This window comes from Prionailurus viverrinus, chromosome B4, assembly GCF_022837055.1.
Source record: "Prionailurus viverrinus isolate Anna chromosome B4, UM_Priviv_1.0, whole genome shotgun sequence".
NCBI lineage: Eukaryota > Metazoa > Chordata > Mammalia > Carnivora > Felidae > Prionailurus > Prionailurus viverrinus.
In genome coordinates this window covers 125124392-125150679 of record NC_062567.1, presented here as the reverse complement: position 1 = coordinate 125150679, position 26288 = coordinate 125124392, and the positions used below count along the sequence as shown (strand labels likewise).

Sequence of the window (26288 nt, the reverse complement as noted above, 5' to 3'; positions counted from 1 at the left end):
AAAAATGAGTAAACATTAAAAAAAAATTTAATCAGGTACTTGGCAAAAGAAGATACATTAAAAAATGGCTAATAAGCCCATGCAATGGGGCCAGACATTTACTGTCAGGAAAATGCAGATTAAAAACTATAATGAGATATCAAATTTAAAAGACTGACAATGCAAAAACTTTTGTCAAGGATGCAGAACAACTAGAACTCTCGTACATGGCTAGTAAGAGTGTGAAATGGTGCTGCCTCTCTGCAGAACAGTTTGCCAGTTTCTTGTAAAGTTAACTATATGTCTCATATAATCCATCCATTCCCCTGCTAGACTTTTCCCCAAAGAGAAATAAAACATGTCTACTAAATGACTCATAGGAGAATTTTCATAGCAACTGTATTCATAATAACCCCAAATTGGAAACAATCCAAATGTCCATCAACCGATGGATAGATAAACAAAATGTGATACATTCACATAATGGAATGCTTCTCCGTGACAAAAAGGAACAAACCACTGAGAGATACATATTAGTTTTCTACGCTGAGTAGCAAATCCCCACAAATATGTTGACTTAAGATAACACCTATTTATCATCTCACAGTTTCTGTAGGTCAGAAGTCTGGGCACAGTGTAGCCATGCCTTCTGTAAGACTGAAATCAAGATATCATCCAGGGCTTGGTTCTTATCTGGCGGTTTGACTGGCAATGGAACCACTTCCAAGTTCATGCAGGTTGTTGGCAGAATTCTTTTCCTCGTGGCTTTAAAACCAAGGCTTTTTGCTGGTAACCAGCTGAGGCCACCCTCAGCTCCTGGAGGCTGCCCACAATTTCTTGTCACATGGCCCTTTCCATAAGCCCTTGAACAATATGGCAGCTTGCTCCTTCAAAGCAAGGGAAAAAGAGAGTGAGTCTGCTGGCAAGACAGAGACTTATATAATGTAATGCTGTCTCGAAAGTGAAAGCCCATCACCTTTGCTGTATTCTAGGAACAAGTCCCAGGTCCTGCCCATATTTAGAGAAGGGGATCATATAGGTGCATGAACACAGGAAGCAGGAGTCATGTTGGGCTATCTTCCGGTCCATCTTCCATAACACGTAACACAGAATCTCAAAGATATTATGTTGAGCAACAGAAGCTAGACACAAAAGAGTAAATACTTTATAATTCCATCTGTATGAAATTCTAGAACAAGTCTAAGTAATCTATAGTCACTGAAAGATCAATGTTTGCCTAGGGAACAAGGGAATGGAGGAGGTTGACTACTGAGGGCACAAGGCAAGTTTTCTAGTGATAAAAGTATTTATCTTGACTGGCGTGATGGTTATATGGGCATATACATTTGTCAAAGCTCATCAAACTATACCTTTTAAATAGATACATTTTATTTTATGCGACTCATACCTCTGTCTTGTTTTTTTAAATAATTTTTAAAATGTTTTTATTTATTTTTGAGACAGAGAGAGAGCGAGCATGACTGGGGGAGGGGCAGAGAGAGAGGAAGGCGCAGAATCTGAAGCAGGCTCCAGGCTCTGAGCTGTCAGCACAGAGCCCAATGCGGACCTCGAGCTTGTGAACTTGAACTTGTGAGCTGCGAGATCATGACCTGAGCTGAAGTCAGATGCTTAACTGACTGAGCCACCCAGGGGTCCCACCTCTATCTTGTTTTTAATGGCCTTATGAATCTCACATTTTTATCACCATTAACCTATGAGGAAAGTGAGATCCAGAACTTTCCCATAGTCACACAGCTAATGAACCTAGAATTCTGAGCCAGGTCCAACTGCAAAATCCATTCCTCTTTCCTCTGTCCATAACATCTTATTTTCCTCCAAGCTGCCAGTTTCACAAAGGAGAAAAGCAGAGGCTTGGGGGGCCGAGGAAACATTTGCTAGGCCTTGCCTAGAGTGGCAGAGAGTCTCAAACTTGCGTTTTCTGATTCCAAGTCAAGAGTTCTTTGTACCACTAGGTCTGCCAGACTTCATTAAAGCCTTGTAGCAGATTTTAAGGGTTATTAATGCATTTTTAAATTTATCCATATGTGTCATTGTAAATACACTTAATAATATTGTTCTCTGAAAACACATAATCCTATGAGCCAATTCCTTGAGAGAACAACATATGGTCGTCCATGAAAATAAAGTTTTCAGAAGATGTGCTGTATGCTCTTGGTTTCTTACCTTCTTTCTTCCCTGTCAAATCCTGAGTCTGTTCAGATGTTTGGTGGCCATATGTTTCAAGGAAACATAGGCCCCTCTCCGGTGCCAGGGGATGAATCTTGATTTCTTTAAGCCAGTTGTGGTCATTCTGTTCCCACTGAGAGAGATGTGTTTAGGTAAGAGCCCAAGATGCAGTTCCAACCAGTGAGGTCTGAGAGGCATCTGCCAGGGAATTCTGGAAAGTCTGTCAAACTTTTTAAAAGCAATACAAGAAAGGGGCCCTTTCCTGCAAGCACAGAGCGCTTGGGTGCTCACTGATAACGTGAAAGGGCAGTACGAGGACTAAAGCCCATCCCTGAGAATAAAAGGACAAAGCATTTAGGTCCTTGAGGATGGTGTTGAGCCCCTGATTTACTCACTTCTGTGACTCCCTCATTTCAGTGATATAAGTAATACACTTTATTTATTGACTTTGTCATCGTTCTTATTTGTAGCCCAAATCATCTTGCATACAGAAGATATAAGCAGATACTGTCAAACATCTTTTTCTTGCACCCAACTCCATGGCACATAAAATTCTTATAAGCACTGATTGGCACTACATTACATTCAAAGTTGTATGGCAGGAGGGACATCTGGGTGGCTCAGTCGGCTAAGCGCCTGACTCGATTTCGGCTCAGGTCATGATCTCATGGTTCGTGAGTTCGAGCCCCGCATTGGACTCTGCACTGACAGCATGGAGCCTGCTTGGGATTCTCTCCCCCTCTCTCTCTCTTTGTCCCTCCCCCACTCAGGCTCTCTCTCTCTCTCTCTCTCTCAAAATAAATAAATCAACTTAAAAGTTGTATGGCATACATTGTGTGAATTAGTTTCATTCTCAGAAGTGTTTTTTGATAGCTAAAGATTAGAAACAACCTGTCCATGTGGATTGGATAAACAAATTAGCAAAAAGCCATGTAATGAGATACAATTAAAACTAAAGAAGTGTATCCACTTGTACGGATATGAAATGATTTCTAAGGTGTGCTGCTCTGTAGAAAAATGAGTCAGAGCAGTATAGAGAAGACTCTGAAGTCTCTGGCCATGGAAAAGCATCTGAAGTTCATTGCCAGGACTGGTGGTACAGGCAAGGAACTTGGAAGGTAGACACGACCCTAAGCAGAATTTTCACCAGGGATGGGACCCTGAGGTCCCCGAGGTCCCTGAGGTGTTAAGTGCTAATGGCACTGTGAGAAGCATGTTACTAACAACAGCAGGAAATCTGTGAAACCCACGGGTGGAGCTATAACATGGAAACAGCTGGCAAGATTAGCTTCTGGAAGGCAAGCCTCAGGGACTGGGCGGGCACATAGTACTGTTGTATGTGTCTCATGTACATGAATTTTCTATGTTTAAGGTATTCAAGAAATTTTTTAACAAGTCATACTCATAGAAACTCTGCCAAATGTCACAAATGCTACCTACCTATCAGCATCAATGTTTAGCTAAGATAACATTTTTAAAATTTTTTTTGAAGTTTCTTTCTTTATTTTGAGAGAGAGGAAGAGAGATCATCCCAAGCTAATGCCAGGCTCGAACTCATGGAACCGTGAAATCCTGACTTGAACTCAAACCAAGTGTCAGACACTTACCTGACTGGGCCACTCAGGCACTCCCAGCTGACATAACATTAATCAAGGGGTCTCTACGTGCTGGACTGTCAGCCTCAACTCTATCTGAATTGGCTTCTTTGACCCTTGTAGCAACACTGTGAGGTGCATGCTATTATTATATCCTATTTTTTTACAGCTGGGTAAACTGAGGCATCAAAATGGTAACTACTGTTTCAGGATCACACAGTTGTTAAGTGGTAAAAACAGGAATTAAGCCCAAAGTCCATGCCCATAACATTCCACTTATTGACCTCTAGGGTTATTGGAGGGATTAAATGAGCTCATGTGTGCTTAGCCAGCATTTGCCTTAACCAGACATTCTCAAAGAGTAGTCCATGCAACAGCAGTGTTAAAATTTTGTTGGAAGTATATTTAAATACTTAGATACATTGCCCAGGTCAGCCAGACTTGGCTTTATGTGATCACTGCATGCCGACATGTCTCCTGAACAACACCGAGTATATGAAGTGCCCCCCGCCCCCCAGAAGCCGGGAAAAGAATAAATCCATGCCCCGCTGAACCTTGAGGAAACATACCTAAGGAATGTATATATAGTTACCACCTTGCCTTCTTGTTCCACTGCCACTTACTGACCATCACTATGGACTCAGCAGGGAATTATCCTATGGTCAATCAGTGGTAGCTGATGTGGTCTCAGGAGGCACTCAGACCCAACCATTCCTAGTCTGGCTTTGTGATCTGTGCACACCAAAACTGGCTGAATAATTCTTCTGCTTTTTATAGCCACTCCATGGGACAGAAATCTCAAACTCCTTCCTTCCTCCATGCCTGTCACATAATAGATGCTGAGTTCAGGTGCACTGAATGAAGGTGCCTTCACAGCTCACCTAGTGGCAGCTGTCTTTTTTGCAAAGAGCACCTAACAGTTCTCAGCCCTGGCTGCCCATGATATCAACCTGGAGAGCTTCTAAAACCCTCCAGCCCCAAGCCAAACACACCAGAATCTCTGCAGGTGGGGGGAGGGGGCTGAAAAGAGGGAAGAAGAGGTGTGAATGGTTTTGAGAGCTCCCCCAGGTGATTCCAATGTGCAGTCTGGATCGAGGGCCCCTACGCCAGAAGGAAGAAGCCTCCGGCAGCTGCCAAACCAGCAGAGTCACAGTTTGAGATGCAATGGGTAAAGCCCAGATGGCTTCCTCGAAAGCTGCTTCTACCCTCTACGTCTTTGATGGGCGTGTGAGCTGGGCTGGAAGCAGCCAAGATCCTGTCTTAGGAAGTTTCTGTGCACAGCGAAAGGTGCAGCTGGAAGCATTTATGCTGGAAACCCTGACTGGGTGATAGTCCTAAAAATCATTGCCATATGTCTCCAGCAGGGAGGGCAGGGCCCACATTTGTTCCCTCCACCCTCCACAGCGTTGCCTTCATCCACTGCTCAGTCCTCACCCAAGGGGGCCCCTGGAGAAGCTCCATTCAGTTTAACAATTTTATGGAGCATCTAGATTGCCCGCAATAGGCCAGGCCCTGGAAATACAGATATAAATCCAACATCACCCCTTCCCTGGTGGAGTTCACAGCCCAGAGGGAGAAACGGGAAATAAATCTACAGCTCAGATGTGGTATGATAAGAGCCATGAGGGGGGATAGTACAGAGAAGAGAGATTAGAGGAGGCGGGTTAGGAGGGGGCTGGAGAAGGCTCCCGAAGGCTTCTGAGAAGTAGTAACGACACTGAGGGGTTTTTTTCTTTTTCTTTTGAAATATTCATATATATTTTTTAAAGTTTGGAATAACTTTAAACTTGGATAATTGAACACCTCAATCTAACAAATATTAACATTTTGCCATGCCTACTTCAGATCCTTTAAAAAAACAATTCTAGGGGTGCCTGGATGGCTCAGTCGGTTAAGTGTGCGACTTCAGCTCAGGTCATGATCTCACGGTTCGTGGGTTCAAGCCCTGAGTTGGGTTCTGGGCCAACAGCTCAGAGCCTGGAGCCTGCTTCAGATTCTGTGTCTCCCTGTCTTTCTGCCCCTCCCCTGCTTGCACTCTGTCTGTCTCTCTCTCTCTTTCTCAAAAATAAACATTTAAAACAAACCATTCTAAAGTATTTCAAGCATTAAAAAAGTACAGAGAATAATATAACAAACACCCATATACTGAGGTACACCCATTTTGGAGCCAGGCTACCTGCCTCTGCAGTGTGACATTGGAGAAGTTACTTAATATCTCTGTGCTGCTGTCTTGTTTTTAAAAACATCTACCTCAAAAGGTAATTCTCAGCATTAATTAAGGTCAATCTTTTAAAAAGACAAAAGGTCCTCACACACACTATGTGCTTAATAAACACAGTTACCTGTGTGTTCTTGACCCTGCTTGTTGGAATCTTAACATTGTGCTGCATTTGTTCTAGATTTTTTTTTTATATAAACAGAAGTATCATATTATAGATACTTTTAAAGAACCTTCTGTACACCCCTCCCTGCTCTGACTGCTAAGATAGAATAAATGTTAGCTGGGAGGTCAGCGTGGGCAAGTCCACGGCAGGGCATGGGGCAGGGGAGACCCTGGCTTCTGAGGACCACCTCCAGTCGGGTCAGAAAGGAAGGTGGGCTATGGGCAGGGGAGGAGACCGGAGAGATGGCCGGGGCTCGGAGGACCATGAAGAGCCCAGGTGTTGTCCATGAACCCTACCTAGGAGCCCATTTCCCTTCACAGACCTCACGTCCAACTCTCCCCTGCTGGGAAATCCTCAGGGTCCCTTTTAATGGCTCCCTTCAAAACATCAACAAAAGACAAAAGATAAAGAAACCTCAGCCACCACTCTTGCTCCCCAATCTGGGAAGTTCCGCCATGTATGGTCTAGCTTTGAGGGTTAGGGCTAGCTTTGAGGAAAGAGGGGAGATCCAGGGGAGCAGCAGGAAGGGGACTTAGCCTTCCTGAAGCCATTGCCACCTGAGTGTCCCGGTGGCAGGAAAGAGTGATTTAAGGCTGTAGCCCAGCCAGGAGCATCTAGCTTCCCTGGGCCCCAAGACGCTTGCCCTGAGCAATTAGCTTGGGGAAAGAGGCTTCCTGGGAACCGTGTGCCCCACCAGGTGGATATTTCATGCCGAGCGAGCTGATAAGAGGGCCCCTGACTTGTTGGATCGTTAACCTGACAGAAGCACATATGTGGCTTGTCAGGCATGGATATTTGTGGAGAAGCCTCGGGTGCAAGTACTCACTACCGCCCAGCCCGGGTTGCAAATGCGTTCTCCCGTCACCTCCCCGAAGTACCATCATTTTTTATCTCAAAATGGGCTGCCCCCACCTTCCCCTCCCCTCCGCTTCTCCAGCATCCGGTCCGGCCGCTGCAGAGGAACAGCTGCTCTGAGGTCCGTCTCTCATCAGCTGCCTTATCTCCCTGATGAATAATGTTCCCCTTCCCTGAGCAGCAGCCTGGCAGGAGGCCCACCCCGCATGGAGCAGGCCGCTGACAGCCGTAGGAGCCCAGGCAGCTGTGGGAGAGCGGGGTGGCCCCCTGGCCCCTGCATGGGGTGAGGGCCAAGCCCCCACCTCACAGACACATGCTGCCCCGGGGCCCCCCAGCGCCAGCGAGCCGCAGCTCCCAGACTCCGCCATTCCAAGCACATCTCAGTCCCCAGTCACCGAAAACAAAGGCACATGCATCCTGCCCCTCAGGGGTGGGGACTGTTTATGGGAGGTGCAATTTGTACCTAGCAGTACAAACCTCTACACTGCATAGTTCTGTGACCCTGAGAGCATGTTTAGTCACTGCAGGTCTCCGTTTCCCGCATCTGCAGAATGGGTTAATGACAGTGATGTGTGGACGCTGTGGTTCTCTGCTCCGACCCGCTTTGCCAGCCGGTGCTCCCATCCCCCAACACTGTGAGTGCCATGGTAACAACTGTGCCACCAGCTTCTTCAGAGCCTTTGGCTGAGGGCAGCTGTATCCCTGAGAGAGCCCAAAGGCTGACTCCCTCTGTTACCCTTCCCCCTTTTGTCAGGGGACTTGGTAACTGAGTGATACTGAGGACGTAAAAACCCAGGCCTCTCTCCTTAAGGTGGGACAACTTCAGAGCCCTGGAGATTAGGCCAAGACTGGACTTTACCCACAACTACACCTCTCCTTGGCCCCTTCCCCTTCCTTTCCTGCTTCCCTCACTCCCTTACAGCTTTGCCTCAAGAGCACACCCTCCCTCCGTGAATCATAGATTTTTGGAAGCTTGTTTTGGGCTTGGCTTCTAGGGGACCCAGCCCTAGATAAGTACCTACTTCACAGGGGCTTTATGTGAGGATTTGATGAGATAAGGCTTGAAAAGCCCCTTGGAGGTGCCCGGCACTCAGCAAGTACTCAGTAGCTGGTAATCTCAATTCTTACCAACTACTGCTATGTGACAGAATGTCCCAAGAGAACTCGGACAGACACAACAGAGGGGTGGGTGTTGAAAGCCTTGGTTCTGAGTCTGGAATTGGAGGCAGCCACCCCAGGAAGGGCCCTCAGAGGTCGCTTAGCCCAACTTCCTTTGTTCCAGTGAGGACGCTGAGGCCCAGAGAGAAGCAGCAAGTTCAGAGACCCACAGCAAGTCAGGGGCTGAGCCGGACTAGGTGATGTTTTGCTTTCTCCCCTCATTCTGCCTGCCATTTTGGCGTCTTCACATCCTTTTCCCCTACTAGTTGCTGAAGTGTTGTTGACTTTAGATGGTCCAGAACCCTGAGAAGTGAAGTCAGAGAACACCAATTTTTGTGGATCTCTTTAGCACCTACTATGTGCCTCAGGCACTCAGGGAAGGATCCACAAATGTATACACCAACCGCTGGTTGTGGCAGAGAGCTCACCTGTTTTCACATGTGTATTTGGGGGTGGTGGTGGTTAACTCTAACTTTCCCAAGAAATGAATAATGCCAGCCCATTCTACAGGGGAGGTATTATTAAAAGAGTCTTTGCAAGACAGTAAGAGCAGGCAGGTAGGCAAGGGTATTTCTGGACTTGCTTTGTTTCCATTTTAAACACTTAGGAATATTCTTAATTTCCACAGTGCTCTCTCTGAATGCCACTTTGACATCCCCTTCCTCTTCCCCAAGTCTACAGAGTTACAAACATGAAACAGATCGTGTCTTCTCAGGGGCAACTGTGGTCCCATGTGATTGGAGTATATAGTACACCAGGGGATGGCCCTAGTGGAACTCAAGAAGTAGACCAAAACCTCAGCGGATGCAGGACTTTCTGTGTCATTCAAAAGTATTTGGGCTTCAGTCTACAAATAGCGGGCAGCCTCCACAACCCTTTGTCGAGGACAGTGACACACTTGGATGTGGGTCCTACAAAGATCTCTCTGGGCACTGTGAAGAGGAGACTTGAGAGGCAAGGTGAGACCTCTGTCCCCAGAAGGAGACACCCTCAAACAGGTGAAGAGTTTGGTAGGAGGCCACAACTTGTGAGCTGCCAGGAGACACCATGTGGGTAATTTCCACATGAGTAAGACCCCCTGGGGGTGCTAGGAATGGAGGGTAAGGAGAAATCACTGAGGAATTTGGGGAGGCAGTTCCTGAGCATGGGGAGTGACATGGACAGAGTGTACCATGAATGGATGGAAGATGAGTGTGGGAGGCAGCCGAGCCAGTGGACTCGTGCAGAGGAGATGGAGCTAAGAGGAGGCCCAGGCGACATTCTGGGGGAGAACTGAATGCCAGGTGAAGAAGTAGGAACTCCCACCGTTATGCAGTAGAAGCCACTGGAGGGTCTTGAGCAGCGGAGTAGTACGAGGAAAGCAGGATTTGAAGATCAGTCCAGAAGAGGCATGCAGAAGAGATTGCTGGCAGGAGAGCTACCTCCCCAAGTTGGAGGTCATGCACTGACCACTTACAGGCCACATGCTCTGTCCAGACAACTTGGGTTTGCCTACTCAAGGTGGTCAAGTACTTTTAAAAAGGGAGATTTCATGTGAAAGATTTCACATGAAAGGCAGGTTTCTAGCTTCATTTGAAAAACAGGATTTGGTAAGACTGGACCAAGTATTTCTACAGGGCCACCACCTGCTAGAGTTGGGTCACCATGGTCCCTTTAGGTACCGCTTTGAGTTCCATGAGAGTTTTCCCATAGAAATCCTGCTTCATTTATTTTTGGTGCCAGTCTGCATGGTGATTTTTAAAACTTCTCTTGAATGAGTCATCAAAATTTTAGTTTTTGAGAATTTCATATAAATATCCAGATTTGGGCTTTAAAAAAAAGTCATTAGGGCCATCTGGGACCTCATTCCTACGTGGCCATAACAACTAGAGCTCAGGCTGTTCTACCATTCACCAGCCCTCTCCATTCCCCCCGGTTCTCTACAGAGACCTGTGTTAGCTGCCATTTATCTAAGGGGTTGTCTTTGCCTACAGAAGAATGAAATGTTTCTTGAACTCAAGTCATTATGAAAAGTGGGAAAATGAAAGATGGAGTAAGTTGTGTGCAAAACAGTCCAGAGACAATATTGTGGAAATTAATAATAATCCTATGTGTTTACTACGGAAACAGAGAGTGTTAGATGCCACTGGAGGTCGTACTAGAACAGGCTAGCCCACTTCATCCAGCCCTGAGGTCACCCACTTGGGCTCTGTGGCATTTAACCTGGAAGTCCCTGGGGTAGAGGCAGGGAAAATGAGTAACACTCAACAGTTTGGACTCTGAGCCAGGACCTGTGCTACAGAGAGGAATAAGGTAAGGGACTGTGACCCCAGGGACTAGGAACTGAGGGTCTATTGAGATGTCCTGGGAATGAGGCAATGAGAGGAACACCAGAGGGAGAGGGAAACTCTTCTGGAGGGGAGAATCAGCAACACTGGTGGCTCTTTGCACAGCTGGTGTCAGAGAGAAGAGTTGCAGATGACTTTAGGGTGACAGATCCTGGGCTTCTGGGAGCATGGTGGGTAAGAGAGAGAGGGAGAGAGAGATCCCATTTTGAGGGAGGCTGATAACTTGAGGAGCTGAGTATTCAGGTGAGTGGATGGTGCTGGTTGCGGAGTGCTTATGCACGTTGACTTTGAATCACTCAAGTCTCATGTGGACCTTGTTCTTGCTGTGCTTAATCTCTCTGTGCCTTAGTTTCTTGAAAATACTCTCCTCCAAGCAGGATCCTGGTGGGGATTAAAGACAGCACAATTAAAAGCTTAAAACAAAAAAATCAAAAGCTTCCTCCTGGCTCAGAGGAAGTTCTAGGTAAATCCAAGTCATTTTCACTCTTGCCTGTGAGGACAAGATGGCCAACCCACTGAACGGAGATGATTCCACGGGCAAAGAAGCAACGTGGAGCCTTGGAGAAGAGGCACAGGAAGGGAGAAGATGGTGAAGTGAGGGGCCAGGAAGAAGCATCTGGGAGAAAGGAGAGAGGGAGGAAAAGGTTTGGGAGGGAGGAGTGAGATCATGCTACAGAGGCCACGGAGGAGCCTTATAGCAGGGGTTCACCACTGGAGGAAATTTGCTCCCCAGAGGGCTCTTGACATGTCTCCAGACATTTGTGGTTGTCACAACTGGGCTTGGGGATGCTATTGGATCTAGTGGGTAGTGGCCAGGAATTTCCGAACACCCTACACTGTACAGGAAAACCCCCCACAACAAAGAATTATCCAGCTCTAAATATCAATAATGCAGAGATCAGGAAACCCTGCTCTAGAGCCAGGAGGCTATCGGATTTGACTCATGGGTACACCACTAACAGATTTGTGATCCTGGCAAGTTTTTTAACTGCTCTGTGCCTCAGTGTCCTTATCTGGAAAATGGGGGTGATGATAATACATACCTTGTGGGACTGCTATCGGACTTACATGAATGAAAACATCCACAGTGCTTGGAATAGAGACTCGTAGTACATTAGCTATTATTAGAAATCAGGAAAGGGAGGGCATAGCAGCTTCATCTCACTTTGGCATTTTGGAGTGACCTCAGTGCGGTTTCACGAGGTGGAAAGAGGCTGGGCCAGATGCAGAGGGTTTTGGAGATGGTATATGGGAATTGGGGCTAGCAGGTATAGACTTCCCTGTCTAGCAGTTGTAGCAATGGAAGGAAGAAGGGGCTAATTACGACTGCCAGGCCAGTGTGGTTCACATCCATTTATTTGTTGATGCCAACCTAAAGTTTTGATTAATGCCCAAACCGTTTTATAGTCAACTCCTGAACATAGAGGGTGTTACAGATGCTGATCCCCTGCACAGTCCAAAATCTGTATATAATGGTTGACTCCCCCAAACTTAAGTACCAATAGCCTTCTGTTGACTGGAAGCCTTACCAAAATAATATAACCAGTCAATTAACACCTATTATGTATGTTACATGTATTCTATGTTGTATTCTTACAACACAGTAAGCTAGAGAAAAGAAAATGTTATTAGGAAAGGAAGAGAAGATACATTTACAGTGCTGTACTGTAGTTACTGAAAAAAAACCTGTTTATAAGTGGACCTGAGCAGTTCAAACCCATGTTGTTCAAGGGTCAACTGTATAACAAAAGTGGAAAATTTCAAAACAAAAGAAATCTCCTGCAGCCTCACCACCTTATCAAATTAGTAATTTTCCATCTCCTCTTCCAGGACCATAATTTTTACTGTGTTATGATGGTCATAACACAGATTCCCTTTTCTGTTGTTTTATGTCACATGAAATTGTCCTATAAGCATTTTCCATGATGTTACATCATTGTTATATTTATCATTTTTTCCAAGATGAAGATAGCCTCATTGTTTTTTCCTGGTTGTAAAAATACTCTGTGCCTTTTGTCTTTTTTAATGCCAGGAGTACCAAAAAGTCTGAAGAAGAATATGATAACCCCTGTTTTCCATCCCACTCTTCAGAGATAACCAGGGTAACATTTTGATAAACATCCTTCCAAGCAAATCTCCATGCATTTATTGATGTGTTGATTTGTTCATTCTTTTATGTAAATACAAACATTACTTGTCAGTCCACCTTTAGCCTTAAAGTGGAAGTTTCTTTTTTGTTGCTGAGTAGTATTTCATTGTGTGTGTGTGTGTGTGTGTGTATTATATATATATATATATATATATATATAATATACGTATATATTATATATATATATATATATATATATATACACACCACATCTTCTTTATCCATTCATCAGTTGATGGACATTTAGACTCTACATAATTTGGCTATTGTTGATAGCGCTGCTATAAACATTAGGGTCCATGTGACCCTATGAATCAGCACTCCTGTAATAAAATCTTGCCATTTGCAACAACGTGGATGGAACTGGAGGGTATTATGAATAAGCCAGTCAGAAAAAGACAGATATCATATGTTTTCACTCATATGTGGGATTTGAGAAACTTAACAAGACCATAGGGGAAGGGAAGGAAAAATAAGTTACAAACAGAGAGGGAGGCAAACCATGAGAGACTCAAATACAGAGAACAAACTGAAGGTTGATAGTGGGGTGGGGGGGTTGGGGGAGAAGGGAAAATGGGTGATGGGCATTGAGGAGGGCACTTGTTGGGATGAGCACTGGGTTGTTGTATGTAAACGATGAATCCCAGGAATCTACTCCCTAAGCCAAGACTACAGTGTATACACTGTGTGTTAATTAATGTGACAATAAATTATTTTAAAAAATAATAATGGACACCTGGGTGGCTCAGTCAGTTAAGTGTCTGACTTAGGCTCAGGTCATGATCTCACAGTTCATGAGTTCAAGCCCCTCACTGTGCTGTGTGCTGACAGCTCAGAGCCTGGAGCCTGCTTTGGAATCTGTGTCTCCCTCTCTCTCTCTGCCCCTCCCCCCCCTCAAAAAATGATAAACATTTAAAAAAAATTTTTAAGTGGTAGTTTCTTATTGTTGGGTTGGGGTTGGGGTTATTGTCTTGGGAAGTGGGGAGGCAGCAGGGGATAAGCACACCCAAGAGCGAAGGAGGCCAGGAAGTTCTGAAAGTGGCGAGGAGGAGGAAATACTGGTGATGGGCAGTGTACCCATTTCCTGAGGCTGCTGTGGCCAAGCACCGTAGGCTGGGTGATTTCAGCAGGAGAAATGAATCCTCAACATGGTGATGGAGGCTGGAAGTGTGTGATCAAGGTGTCAGCAGCACCATGTTCCCTTCTCAAGGATGTAGGGAGGGTCCTTCCTGGCCTCTTCCCAGCTTCTCGTGGTTACCACCAATTCTTGGTACTCCTTGGAGTGTAGACCTATCGTCCCAGTCTTTGATTCCTTCATCACATGGCATTCTACTCTTCCTCTCTGTGTGTCTGTATCCAAATTTCCCTCTTCTTCTAAAGACACCAGTCATTGGATGAGGGCCCAGTTTACTCCAGTATGACCTCATCTTAGCTTGATTAAATCTGCAAAAACCTATTTCCAAATAAGGTCACGTTCACCAGTAACAAGGATTAAGACTTCAGTGTACCTTTCGGGGGGACACAGTTTAACGCATAACATGTGGGGTTCCCCAGAGTGACGGAAGAGGAGGGTGGAGCAAGGAGAGAGCAGCAAGGACTCCTTCTCTGAAATGAAATGAGAGGGCAGGACACAGAGATGGAGATTCTGAGTCTGAGAAGGGAGATGAGGAAGCCCACTTCCTCCAGCAACTCACGTCTGTGTTTTATTAACCTCCTAATGGTTCACAAAGGGGGCCACGGGATTCATCAGAGAGCCCGGCCGTCCAAAAGCCCCACTGGGCCCCTTCCCCACCATCGTTAGGCTGCGCCGCTGGCAGCTGCCGTGCGGGCCCCACAGCCTCGCTGCAGCATCCTGTTGTCCTCTCCTTGCCAGACTGTTGGTTGGCTGCCACCTAATTTCTTTTCAGCCTGGACTAATTTCTTGCAGTCCTCAGGCTGGTGGGAAGCATCCCTAACTCCCAAAGTCCTTCCATATGGCTCTCCGTCTGCAAAGTGTGCACATCCTCTCTGTTCTATCCTTGTCACAACACGGTGGTCCATAGACACTCAGGGGTATGGAGACCATTTCAGTGTTTTGAACTCCCCCTGTCCTTTTTCTCTGGACACCTGTTTCTGCTGGTTTTTATCAGTTCTGTTGGTCTCACTTCTCCAGATTTGGTACCCAAGGTTGAGTTTTCAGATAGAGAAGGATTAAGGAGTGTGGAGACACTTCAGAGGGAACCTGAAGCCTCTCTCTGCTGGTGAACACCTATGTCAGAAAGTCTAGAGCCTTGCCAGGCACAGTTGAGGTCAGATCTGGGTGTGATGGGTCAGCATGGCCGAAATCAGCATCATCATCACCCTTTGTCACCCAGACCCTCGGGGAATGAGGGACCGTTACAAAATTGCAGTCAAGTGGCTGAGATTAATGAGGCTTCTGCTTATTAACTTAGGTCCCAGGCACAGCCTAGCCAAGATCTGTTCTTGCCACCACAGTTTCTGCATATTCGAGGAAATCATTACACTTCTTTGATGGTTAAAAGTCACTCAGGCTTTGCCCCCTGCCTCCTGACATTGCCTGAAGCACCCAGTAATCTCCCAGCAGTGCATCACCTGTCCCGTCTCTACCATTTAATTATATGTTGTCCTTGGTTTTCCTCTCCAATACTGACGACCACTTCTGAGAAAGCTCTGGAACCAGGGACCCAAGTGATACAGCTCATATTAAGTCTAAAGCTGAAATAACGAGAAAACCCAGGCATAGGCTCCAGCTGGGATGTGCTGATTTGTATGGTATTGAAGGAGGCCGCCTTGCCCAGGCATGAAAGATGCAGGGCTTGGACCCAGTGGGACCGTGGAGACAAGGGGGCAGGAAGGGGCTCATGAGAGCCATTGAGACTTTTTACCCAGCCTCATCTCTTGCCACCACCTCCTCAGACCTTATATTCCAGCCATGTAACCAATTGCAAACTTTGCCACTTCCTCCCAATATTAGTCAGAGCAAGAGTGATGGCAGGCAACAGACCCAAGTCAAGCCAGTGTAGGCATCAAAGGGAACTTAATGGTTCATATAACTCAGAAGAAAAAGATGGTTAAAGGTGCCGTTCCCTCTATCTGGAATACCTGCAAACCCCTGCCCACATGGCAAACCCCTACTTTCCTGTTAAGACCCAAGCCTCCCGGTACACACTTATCCACACCCACCCCCAGACAGAGTTGAATACACCTTTGGTCCACCTTCATACCTTGTACATGCCTCTATTTCACTTACTCATTGGTGCATTTCGTGAGCCCTAGTTCTTTAGAATTGCACTCAACTCCTCTTGGACTGTGGGTTTCCTGAAAGCAAGGATCATGTCCCTGTCATCTCAGGGTCTCTGGCCTCTACCAGGACTTCAGCCCACTGTCAGGGCCTGAGAACTGCTGGTGGCCACATTCTTGGATGTTGGGTGACATCAGGGCATGGCCATTCCTTGACTGGATAGAGAGGCTGAGGTGCTAGGTATGGAGGGCAGAACTTCATGCCACAGGTCACCTGACTCAACTCACTAATTTCTCTGCATTCCTTGCAAATCCCTCATACCACAAGCTGTCAGGAAGGACTCTGTGCATTCTATGTAGCAATGATTGGCAGTATTCAAACCATAACATGTGCCTGGTTTGCCCAGATATATCACTCATATTAAGTGTTTGTTTTTCCACATATTATACTTGAGAATGTTAAGAGGTCATGGGGTCCATCTTGAATTCCCTGGGGTTAAAACTTTCTTGAGGATGCTAACATATCTCCAGAAGTATAGAACATGTTACCTTGTAAGGCAGTCCCTAGTTGTTAGGGGCCACATGCTATCTCCTGGAAATTCTGGCTGTCAGTCCCAGTTCTCTTCACTAGGACCACAAATAAAGAGGTCCCGCCCTTTTCCAGTGGTCAGTTCACCTCATTCTCATTCATTTGTTCACTCATTTATACATACGTTCATTAATTCAGTCATTCATTTAAAAACATTGGTATGGTCTATTTTGTTCAAGACAAGCACGTCCTCTGTTCTCATTGAGCTGTCATCTTTAGAGGGAAGAGACAGCAATAAAAGACTAAACAGATAAAACAGGAGAAATAAAATTGCCACAAGAGCTGTAAAGAAAGGAAAATAGGGCAATATGGGGTTTGGGGCAAACTTCAATAGAGTGAGCAGGACAGGTGTCTTTGAGGAAATGCATCCAAGCTGATGAGTAAGTGAGGAGATCGGGGCCCCCTGGGCACCACTTGCGGAGGAGCATACAGGGAGAGTGTTAGAGGAAGAGAAGGTGTCAGTGTGGCTCAGGGGAGGTGAGGGAGGGAGAAAGGTAGAAAGTGAGGATGGAGAGGTGGGCAGGGGCCTTGTTGCCATGGTAAAGAGCCTAGGATCTGTTGTCAGATAGAGGGAGCCTTCAGAGGGCTTTCAGCAAGGAACGGCTGTATAATTTTGAAAGAGCACTTTGAGTACATCTTGAGGTAGGTTTCCAAATCCTTAAAGACAAAGAGGAAGTGACCGCTACTTTTATTTCAAAGAATCAGAAAGATTCCAATTTAGAGGTGAGTTCTAGAAGTCCTCGCGAGAAAGTGCATCATAATATCTGGGACTGGAATTGGACTCTCCCAAGATAGGCCCTCAGATACTCCTCCTGGAAGATGATCTTGGAAGGGCACCCTCTTTTTCTAGAGAGCCAGATCTGCTTCCCAACCCCAGCTCCGCCCCACCAGGCTATGTCTCTCTTATGAGTTCTCCACAAACAGTGAAAAACTGGCAGGCTAGCCAGCATGAGACCTTTAATTATTTCCTCCTGGGCAGAGTGGAGTTACCCCTAGTAAGACACCAAGTTTGCTGCCACTGTTTTCTCTGGGGAAAGTCACGCTGCTAGGTGTAAGAGGTGTCTCATTGTGAGAACCAGGGCCCTAGAAGACCCTCTGATCATCAAAGCAGAGAAGTAAAAAATGGAGAGACTCATAGTTTTGACTAAGAGGAAATAGAAAATGAATTTATATGGTTTTTTGAAGGTGCACAGCCATTAAAAAAAAAGGCAAGCAAACACTAGTAAAAATTTTGTCACACAGGACAGTGTGATAAAGGGCAGCATCCTATACACAGAAATCACGTCAGTAAAGAGATGTGGGCAGAATTTTACAGAAAAGAAAATGCAAATGGTTAATGGAAGTACTCAAACTCACCTAAGTCAGAGATATGCAAGGTAAGACAGCTGTGGGGATACAGAGTATCTTGGGGAAAGTTGCTTATCAAATTTAAAACATGTATTTTTTTGAATGTATTTTAAAAAAACTGCTGTGCTGGTGGGGCTGCCGTGATACAGACACTGTCATATACAATAGGTGGTATACACCTTTAAAAGATTTGGGTACGTTTGGGTACTTTAAAGAAATAATTCATACCCTTTGAGCCCGTAATCCCACTTCTTAAAATCTGTCTTAAGGAAATCGTTAAAAAGGAAGGCATTGATTTGTGTGCAAAGATATACGTGTGTGAAGTATTGGAAGTAGCCTACTTGATAATAGTGGATGATAACTTGACTTAATTATGGTATATCCATTCAGTAGACGGTTAGGTGGCCATTAGAAAGGATATTTTTGAAGATATTTTGTTAGTAGGAGAAATGCCTACACTATAATATGTGGAAAATAGGAAAGTAATAATTAATAGAAAGCATGAAGTCAATTATGAGTATGAATGCATATTATATACATTAAAAATAGATCATTGGATTGTAATGTACCTATAAGGAAGTACATACAAGGTTATTAGGGATTTTCTCTGAGTTGAGAATTACAAGTAATTCTGTTGACATTTTTGTGTTTTCAAGGGGTTTTTTTTGTTTCACACAATGAACATGTGTTACTTTTACAATCAAATGAAAGCAGAAAATGGCTATATTTTGTCAGTGCTCTGTATTGTCATCAGATCCCTGTTAGAGACCCGCCACTCACCCCTTCTTTCCTTCCCTCTGTTGCTGTAAGAGCCAATGAAGTGGAGCACAAAGAGCAGGAAAGCCAGAGGAGGGATCTGGGTGCGACCTCCTGCTCTGGCATGGTTTTGCCTGGTGTCCTGGGACACATCACTGCCTTGCTATGGGCCTCAGTTTCCCCATCTGTAAAATCCATTAGTTGTACTGGTTCAGCTCTAAGAATGCAATAAGGATATAGGCGTAATAATTCTAAGCCTCTAACCCAACTCAGAGTGATGTGATTGACCATTTCCATGAGCCCAGTGTCAGCCATACCCAAGATGTCAGCATCCACATGTCTCCTCTGGGATGAGTTACAACTTCATGGGCAAGACCCTTGCCATTTCCTTTAGGGACGAGGAAATAATATTCATGTACATCATTGATTCCTCCAACACATACTTACTACACCCCATGTATGCTCCATGGTGCCAGGCCCTGGGGTGTACAACGAGACCCAAGCTCAGAACAATTTGGGAAATGTCTGCACCTGCTGCACATTCTTTCCTTCTGTCTCCACTGGGACAAGTCCTTCCCATTTGACAGTTATTTTAACTTACATTTGAATTATTTTAAAGAGAAACAGTTTATTTGAAGCTAAGTGTCTTAACTCTGGGTGAGACAAACAGATCATACCATTTTGAGTGTAAACCACCCACCCATTGGGAAGCTGATTATCTCATGTGAGCTAGAAGTGAGGAATCTAGAAATAGATGGAACCTTGGCAGTGTGAGCAAAACAGTGTGTGAATCCACCTGGAGCCATGTGATGGAGGGAAGAAGAGTATATGGACTTGGAGCGAGATCACCTGAGTTCACACATGGCTCCCCTGCTTCCCAGCTTTGTGACTTGGGGAAGTTTATGACTTCTCTGAGCTGTGTGTTCCCATCTATAAAGTGGAGAAATAGTCCCAACCTTACCCAGATCTGCTTGTAAGTGCTAATCAGGATCATGTCTCCAAAGGGGCCCAGCAAAGAGCCTGGCATGTTCTTGGCCATCATATTAATACTCTTGCTGCTTTCCAGAGGTTGCTACTTGAAAGGGACATGTTTGAAATATACAGGGTATATATAAATATATACATATTACGTATATGTATATACATGCCATGCTGCATGGTAGTTGAGAACTAGGGCCATGAGGTTACACGTATCTGACCCTGCTACGTACCTACAGTATGTCTTTTTGAGCAAGTGACTTAATCTTTGTGAGCCTCGGTGCTATGCACATAAAATGAACAAACCTTTTGGAAATTTCTTTAAAAAAAGAGAGAGAAAGAGAGAAAGAGAGAGTTTTGTTTGAGCCCCAGTTACGACAGCTGCCAGGGACACACGGTTTTTAGAAACAGGAGAGTGCTCCAGTAAGGAAACATTTGATGGAGAGCTATATGCATTTTTTTTTACATAAAATTTACAAATTATTAGACAAAGAACATTTCAGAAAGTTGCAGGCTTTATCTTAAGTTTCTAATAATTGCAGGGCTGTATGACTTTAATCTTACAGAAACCAGGGAATTTTCTTACTTTTTCATATCTTTTGTGTTTAGAATGCTCCTTTTTTTTGGTTATTTTCTTTAACAAAGCAGATATACACAATGTGCACTCAGGGCAGAAACAGATCCCATGCGTTGAGGTTTTGCTGAGTCATTTTGACCTTGGTAAATGTTAAAGTATAGCTTCCCTGGGAGCCTGGAACACACAAACGTAAAGGTGAAAATTCCCTTTATCGGTGCTCATCTGTAAAATGCAGTTGCTGGCAGCAATGCCCACGTCCTTGGGAAGCTATGAGGATTCAGTGAGGCAATAGGTGCTGCCTAGTAAAAACGGCAGTGTATTCACTGAGTTATTTGATCCATTTTCCTCTGATTGTAAATGAACGTTTGTTCAACGTAGAAAATCTAGAAAACCACCTAAAAAAGAAAATGGATAAAATGTGAGTTGTTTTCAGCCCTTTGATTCTGTAGCTGCTGTGTGTTTGCATCCAACTGCCCCCCTCCACACTCCCCACCCCCTCCCCATTCTGACCTGAGAGCTCCCTGCTGGCAGCAACCAGGCCAGGTCAGTGCTATCCCCAGCAGGCTGTGGCCCGATGCCCTGGCCTTCCATCAATACCCAATGTGGTGACACTACTGCCAGCCCCTCTCTTTGCAGATCCTTCAAGCCAGACTTCATCCTGGTCCGCCAGCATGCCTACAGCATGGCGCTGGGCGAAGACTACCGAAGCCTGGTCATCGGCCTCCAGTACGGAGGGCTGCCTGCTGTCAACTCCCTCTACTCCGTCTACAACTTCTGCAGCAAGCCCTGGGTGGTAGGTGATGGGCCAGGCTGACCTGGAGTGAGGTGGGCAGCAGTGGGTGGCGTCCCAGCCCTGAAACGGGCCCGTCCCATCCTTGAGCATGGAGGCCTCAGTAATGAGTCTTTTTTAAGCAACTCAGTAAGCAGGTCTCTTCTTGTAATTGTTGCCTAAGGAATACGATATAACAACATGGTACGATACAGTGTTATCTTATAAATAACATTAGTGGTAACATTAAGGTACCTTACTGTTCTTACTTATATTAAATCATATCACTTTTATTAACAGTAGGCATTGTTGAGCACTTACTGTGTATTAATCTGAAAATCGTGCTGCCTGGTGCTCAAACTATGGCTATCATGTGAAGTGGACATTACTTCATTTTACAGAAAAAGAATCTCAGTTTCTGAGCAGCTAAGGAACTCACCCAGGGTCATGTAGCCTGGGAGGGGTGAAACCAGAACTTAAAGCCATGTCTCTTCAACCCCCAAGACTGATTTTCCCTGCTTTGTATTCATTAATTTCATTTGTCCCTTGATTTATTAGTCTTCATTCAAATGTTACCTGTAAAAGAGGCTTCTCCGAGGATACCACTCCCCCAAATACTCTCAATTCCCTTACCCTGCTTTATTTCCCCTCAATACTTATCTCCATCTAGGATGATATATTTATCCATTCTTTTGTGTATTATCTGTTTTCCCTACCAAAGTAATTCATTCATGCAACAAATATTTATTCAATGCCTACTATGTTCCAGGCACTGTTCTAAGTCCTAGGAACATGGCAGTGGGCAGATCAGACCCAAATCCCTGCCCCATGGATCTTATATTCTAGTGACCAGGGGCACATGCAGTCTATTAATAAATATGCCCAATATGTAATATGTCATAGAAGTGGTTCATAAGGGAAAATTTTTGAAATTTTGAAAATTTGAAAAATTTTCAAAAGGGAAAATAAAGCAGGGTAGGGAGATAGGAAATGTGGAGGCTGGGGGTACGTACTGTAGTGTGCTCTGTGAAGCTCTAAGCCATCTTGTCTCTTGCTTTATTTCCCTCTGCTTGGCCTCCTGGTGGGAGGGCAGTGGTCGAGAACACGGGCTCTGGAGCCGGATTGCCTTAGTTCCAGGAGCCTCAATTTATGAGCTGTATCATCTTGAACAACTTGTTTAATCTCTCTGAGTTTATTTTCCATATTTGTAAAATGATGATCATAATAGGGTCATCCTGGTAAGGTTGTGAGTTAATACAAGTGGCTGCCACAAAGTACACACTCAATACATGGTGACAATTATTATATTCATTCAGTAAATAGTGAATGCCATCAAGGTCTCTGCAGAGTTGGCGCTCAGTATTTATTGAATGGATATATACATTAATTTAGTAGATATAGATAGTTTTTAACCACTGCTATCATGGCTCTGGTCTCTTTATTCTACCCTGAGATTTTTGGCCTATGGCATCCCAGATTCTGGAAAGGGACCTAGATAGCATTAGCCCACACCCCCTACCTTGTTTTTCCACATAGACATTGTGATGGTAGCAGCTACCATTCAGTAGCACTGTGTGCTATGCTGAACTCTTAACATACATATTATATTTGATCTTTAGAACCACCCTGATGAGTAGATTTTGCTAATGTCTCTATCATACAGATAAGGAAACTGGAGCTGGACATCTCCAAAATTCGTGTGCTTGATCATAGAGTTACATATTCTCTCTAGACTTCAGCATCCTTATCTGTAAACTGAGAGATCCTCCATCATTTCTCATATTTCTGAGATCCCTCAAACCCTCTAACTGGACTCCGTGTTGCATCACACCTGCAGACTATACCCCAGGAGTTTGCAGACCAAGTCTAGTTGTAGAAAGTTCTTAAGTTACCCATTCTCTCTGAGCCATTAGTGTTGACTTACTCCCAAGTCAAGTCTGGTACAAGACTTGGCATGCCTTCTAGCCATTGGACACCCACCATAGGCCACAAATTGTAGCATTCTTAATCCTGATCAGAATTTTCCATGTCCTTCCCACTTATGTCCACCAGGAGTTCCCTTTTGCTTTCTGGATAAATTGCAAGGCTCCCAGGGATCTGTCATGGATCACCCTTCGTCCTCCTCTCTCACTGTCCCCTGGATCCAGGGCCACAGCTATGACAGCCACTGAGGGTCTCCAGTGCATACCTGAAGTGCCCTTCCATCTTCTCTGTGTCATCTGCTCCAGGGAGTCATCCTGACCCCTTCTCTGTTCCTCTTCTAGGCTTCTCAATCCCCTTGCTTTCCTCCAGAAAGGCATTGTTATCTCAGCCATCTGCCCACATTGTCTCCCCTCAAGGCCTGGTCTTCCATGCTTAGCTTGTTATCCCAATATCAAAGCACAGTGCCAAGAACAAAATGAGCTCCCAAGGGTGCTGGGTGGTGTGGGCTGATGGAGAAAAATTTAAGCTCAAGGCCTGCCTTTCAGAAGCTTACTACCCAGCTCTGGAGATGTTAGCAACCTCTGTGGTGAAACCAGAAAGTGCTAAAGCAAAAGGAGCCAGGTGTGGAAGGGATGCTGCTCGAGCTGCTGGAGAAGAGCGTGGTTGTAAAAACAGAGAAATCAGAGATGACCCTAGAACAGTGCAGGAGTTGGAATGCCAACTCTGAAAATCTGTATAACTTTTGACTCCCCTCCCCAAACTTAACTACTGATAGCCCACTGTTGACTGGAAGCTTTACCAATAATATACATGGTCAATTAACACATACTTCATGTATTATATGTATTATATGTTGTGTTCTTACAATAAAGTAGGTGAGGGAAAAGAAAGTGTTATTAAGAAAATCATAAGGAAGAAGAAATACATTTACAGTACTGTACTGTATTTATCCAAAAAAAAAAAAAAAATTTGCATGTAAGTAGACCTGCACAGTTCAAACCCATGTTGTCCAAGGGTCAGCTGTATTTATGATAAATAATAATATCTAACATTCAAGTGCCCCTAGGGACCAGACACAGCTTTTAATACGTTGCATATTTAATCCTTACAATATTGGATCTCTTGCTTTCTCCACTTACAAATGAGGAAACTGAAGCTCAGAAGCCTGGAGCAACTTTCCAGGCTTATGGGGCTAGTTAAGTGGTGGAGAATTTGAATCCAGAGTCTACACCCTAAACTGTTAGGTAGTACTACCTCTCTAGAAAGAAAGACTTTGCAGGCTGGAGACATGGCATGAGTGTCAGCACGTTGTGCTTGTGTGAAACGTTGAGGGGGCAGTAAATGCTCGTCAAATGTAAGCGAGCTGAACTCAGCGGCCTGGCAGGAATGAAGGGCTTATGCAACCAGATAATCGAGAGGATGAGATTCCAGCCAAGGAATCTGGTCTTCATCCTGAAAACAGGGAACAGCTACTGCCACTCAGCTCAGAATAGTCTGATACTGGAGGTCTGGGATCAAGTGGAAGTTCCACCATACTGGATAGCAAAGATTGACCAATGTTCTTTCCTCTTCTCTCCTAGTTCTCTCAACTCATTAAGATCTTCCATTCTCTGGGTCCTGAGAAGTTCCCACTTGTGGAGCAAACGTTTTTCCCCAACCATAAGCCAATGGTGAGTGCCCTTTTTGACTCTGATTATCTTAATGATATGGAATGAAAACAGATGTCCATGTTTTCAGTCCCGTTAGATGAGGAGTGGACTGAGGGCCACTCTCTGATTGCCTGGGCTCTAAGGAAGAGTTGTGATGTCCTGTGAGAATACCTGGCTTTCTTAGGGAAAGAATAAAGTCTTCAGGTGAAATTTTAGGTAGCAGGACAAATGACAAAGGTGGATGGCATCCCTTGGGATATTGGGAATTTTCAGCAAATTCGGGGATAACTTGAGCTGGCATTTTGGAGCCAAACGCTGATAATAAAGATAAAAGATGTTTCAAAGGTTGGATGTTGTTTCCCTTGAGCCCTGGGCAGAACCTGGTTCCAACTTTTATTTTGATAAAAGCTGTTGTATTTTGTTTGCATTGATCATCGAAGGGCACTTTCCTTGTGTGTTCCCTTTGCTTTCTGACTTATGGATGTACCTGAGGTTGTCTCTGGGAAGTGGTTGGAGCTTAGCTTGGAGCACATGGTCGAGCCCATTCATAGGACAGCTGGATGGGAGGGGTGACATCTTCCTGAAAAGGTGGAGAGCTCTTTATCCCACAACCAAAAGAAGTTGGGTGGAAAGAGTTCTGGGCAGCTGGAAATAGCCTGTGATATATCTGCTTGTGTGTTTGGTGGTCTTCTTAAACTGGTCAAAGGAATGCAGGGCCATGTCCCCATGCTTGCCATGTAAGGAATGTGAATCTTGGGCAACAGTGCAGTTAAAAAGGTATCCGAATGTCCCAGCTGGGGACTGGCCTGCTCGTAGAATCCCACGCTCAGGCTGCTGACCTGGAAATTCTACCACACGAGTGGTAGGACTGCAGGCCCCAGGTGGGGGCAGTCTAAACAGGCAGAGAGGTTTTTCCATTGATTATCTTTCCCTTATATCTGATCCAATGAGAGTCATAGAATCCAAGATATGCTGGTTGGAATAAGAAGGGTAAGTGGAGGGACGCCTGGGTGGCTCAGTCAGTTAAGTGTTCAACTTTGGCTCAGGTCATCATCTTGCAGTTTGTGGGTCCAAGCCCTGAGTTAGGCTCACGCTGACAGTGTGGAGCCTGCTTGGGATTCTCTCTCTCCTTCTCTCTCTGCCCCCTTCTCTCTCTCTTTCAAAATAAATTAATAAAATTTTTTTAAAAAGAAAGGTAAGTGGAACCTGGCATATTCCAACAAAGTATGAACACTATAGAGAAAATTCAGGGATTATCATCAAACCAGAATGAATTTAAATCCTAGTCTGCTAGCATACTAGGTCTTGAGCAATGAGTTAACCTGAGTCTTGGCTTCCTCAGCTAAAAACTATGGATGATAGTGGGACAACCTCATTGGGTTGTGGAAATTTAATGCAATCATGTGTGTAGAGTGCTGTGCCTGATATATGATAGGTGATCAAAGTAGATTAGCTTGAAATAGGGGCAAAAGCTATACCTGGAACATTGTCAACAATGGGATGAAAGTTGGGTGAGGGGTCTGCAGCCAACCCAACTCATTGAGGATGACAGGTCCAGCTGTAAGCTCCAGGAGGGGCTCACGGCTATAGTGGGACCTCTTGAGTTCCTAGCATTTCCAACTAGGCCAAGCCATACTTGGAATTTCAGGCAGGTGTTTGGCATCAGGCACTGATGTTTGCAACCTTCCCCTCTCAGTTTCATGGTGTGAGATTCTTAGATGAAAACGGAAAGCCAAGTCAGGGCTCCAGTCTGGGAATACTTGAACTACTAATAGTTAATTCAATAGCAATCCAGATTCTGTAGAGCTATGGAGAACCCTGGCCAT

At 44.9% G+C, this 26288-nt stretch overlaps 1 protein-coding gene across 1 annotated transcript in view; it reads left to right on the top strand.

The window, feature by feature from the left end:
• Window positions 1-26288, top strand: part of SYN3 (synapsin III) — a 419700-nt gene that overhangs the window by 92460 nt on the left and 300952 nt on the right. The window contains exons 4-5 of the mRNA XM_047865448.1: window positions 20758-20914; window positions 24394-24483. Coding sequence (XP_047721404.1) covers window positions 20758-20914; window positions 24394-24483 — 247 coding nt within the window. The remainder of the gene's footprint in view (window positions 1-20757; window positions 20915-24393; window positions 24484-26288) is intronic.